The sequence below is a fragment of the Nicotiana sylvestris genome, chromosome 1, assembly GCF_000393655.2.
Source record: "Nicotiana sylvestris chromosome 1, ASM39365v2, whole genome shotgun sequence".
NCBI lineage: Eukaryota > Viridiplantae > Streptophyta > Magnoliopsida > Solanales > Solanaceae > Nicotiana > Nicotiana sylvestris.
Window position 1 is genome coordinate 125,662,562 of NC_091057.1, and position 1,517 is coordinate 125,664,078.

Consider the following 1,517-nt stretch of genomic DNA (forward strand, 5'->3'; position numbering starts at 1 on the left):
AGTTCAATTCTATTTGGGTCATTGTGGATAGGCTGACGAAATCAGCTCACTTTCTCCCAGTTAGGACCACCTTATTCAGCTGAAGACTATGCGAGCCTGTATATCAAGGAAATAGTTCGGCTACATGGAGTTCCGTTTTCTATTATATCTGACAGAGGTGCCCAATTTACAGCTAATTTCTGGAGGTCTTTTCAAGAAGGTTTGGGTACTCTTGTTAACCTTAGTACAGCATTTCATCCGCAGACCGACGGACAAGCCGAACGCACTATTCAGACACTCGAAGATATGTTGCGAGCTTGTGTCTTAGACTTCAAGGGAAGTTGTGAAGATCATTTACCGCTTATTTAGTTTGCCTACAATAACAGTTATCACGCCGGTATTCATATGGCACCTTATGAGGCACTATTTGGGAGGAAATGCAGATCCCCTATTGGCTGGTTCGATGTTGGCGAGACAAAGTTGCTAGGACCTGAATTGGTACAGCAAGTTGTAGAAAAGGTAAAGTTGATCCAGGAAAGGTTGCATACAGCTCAAAGTCGACAGAAATCATATTCAGATAACCGACGTCGAGACTTGGAATTTGCTGTAGTAGACTGGGTATTCTTGAAAGTGTCGCCTATGAAGGGTGTAATGAGATTTGGTAAGAAAGGAAAACTCAGCCCTAGATATGTTGGGCCATATCAGATTGTTCAGAGAATTGGGCGAGTAGCCTACAAACTTGACCTGCCACCAGAATTAGAAGCAATCCATCCGGTATTTCACATTTCCATGCTTCGGAAATTCTTAGGTGATCCTTCTTGCATCAGCCCTATCGAGGATATTGAAGTTTCCGAGAACTTGTCATATGAAGAAATACCTATTGCCATTCTTGACCGTCAAATCCGTAAGCTACGGACTAAAGAGGTAGCCTCAGTAAAAGTACTTTGGAGGAGCAATAATGTAGAGGAAATGACATGGGAGGCCGAGGAGGACATGAAGTCCAGATACCCTCATTTATTTGAGTCTTCAGGTGATATGCCTGAGACAAACATGGCAGGTGTTTCACATATATCAACCAGTGACAGTTAAGGTAATTAAGTTATGGCTAACCTTCTTATTATCATTATTGTATAAGTAAATGGTTGGGTGAGGCCAAGTTGATGTTATTATTATGATGTGTAGCCCTGTGTGGCCTTAGATATGTATGTTGGGATGATGACAGGTTTTGGATATTCATATTTATAGGGGAAACTCTGGCGAAATTATTTTAAAAAAAATCAGAAGTTAGGTTAACCGTTAACATTCGAGGACGAATGTTCTTAAGGAGGGGAGAATGTTACACCTTGTGTATTTGGCGTTATCATGCTGTAAATGGGATAATTCGATAGGAAGATAATTTCTATGAGATATTTAAATGATGCGATAGTTATACGTTAAGATTGGAAGTCATTTGAGTTGTGATTAAAAATTCGACAAAGATCGCGCGCAAGTTACGGGTTTAAATTTCACTGGAATTTGGATAAAATGTTTATGACCTT

At 40.3% G+C, this 1,517-nt stretch overlaps 1 protein-coding gene across 1 annotated transcript; it reads left to right on the forward strand.

Annotated features, from left to right (window-relative positions):
* The first annotated feature begins 384 nt into the window (after window positions 1-384).
* Window positions 385-1,068, forward strand: LOC138874440 (uncharacterized). The gene has a single exon (XM_070152867.1). The coding sequence runs from the start codon at window positions 385-387 to the stop codon at window positions 1,066-1,068; it is 684 nt and encodes a 227-aa protein (XP_070008968.1).
* Window positions 1,069-1,517: the final 449 nt, after the last annotated feature.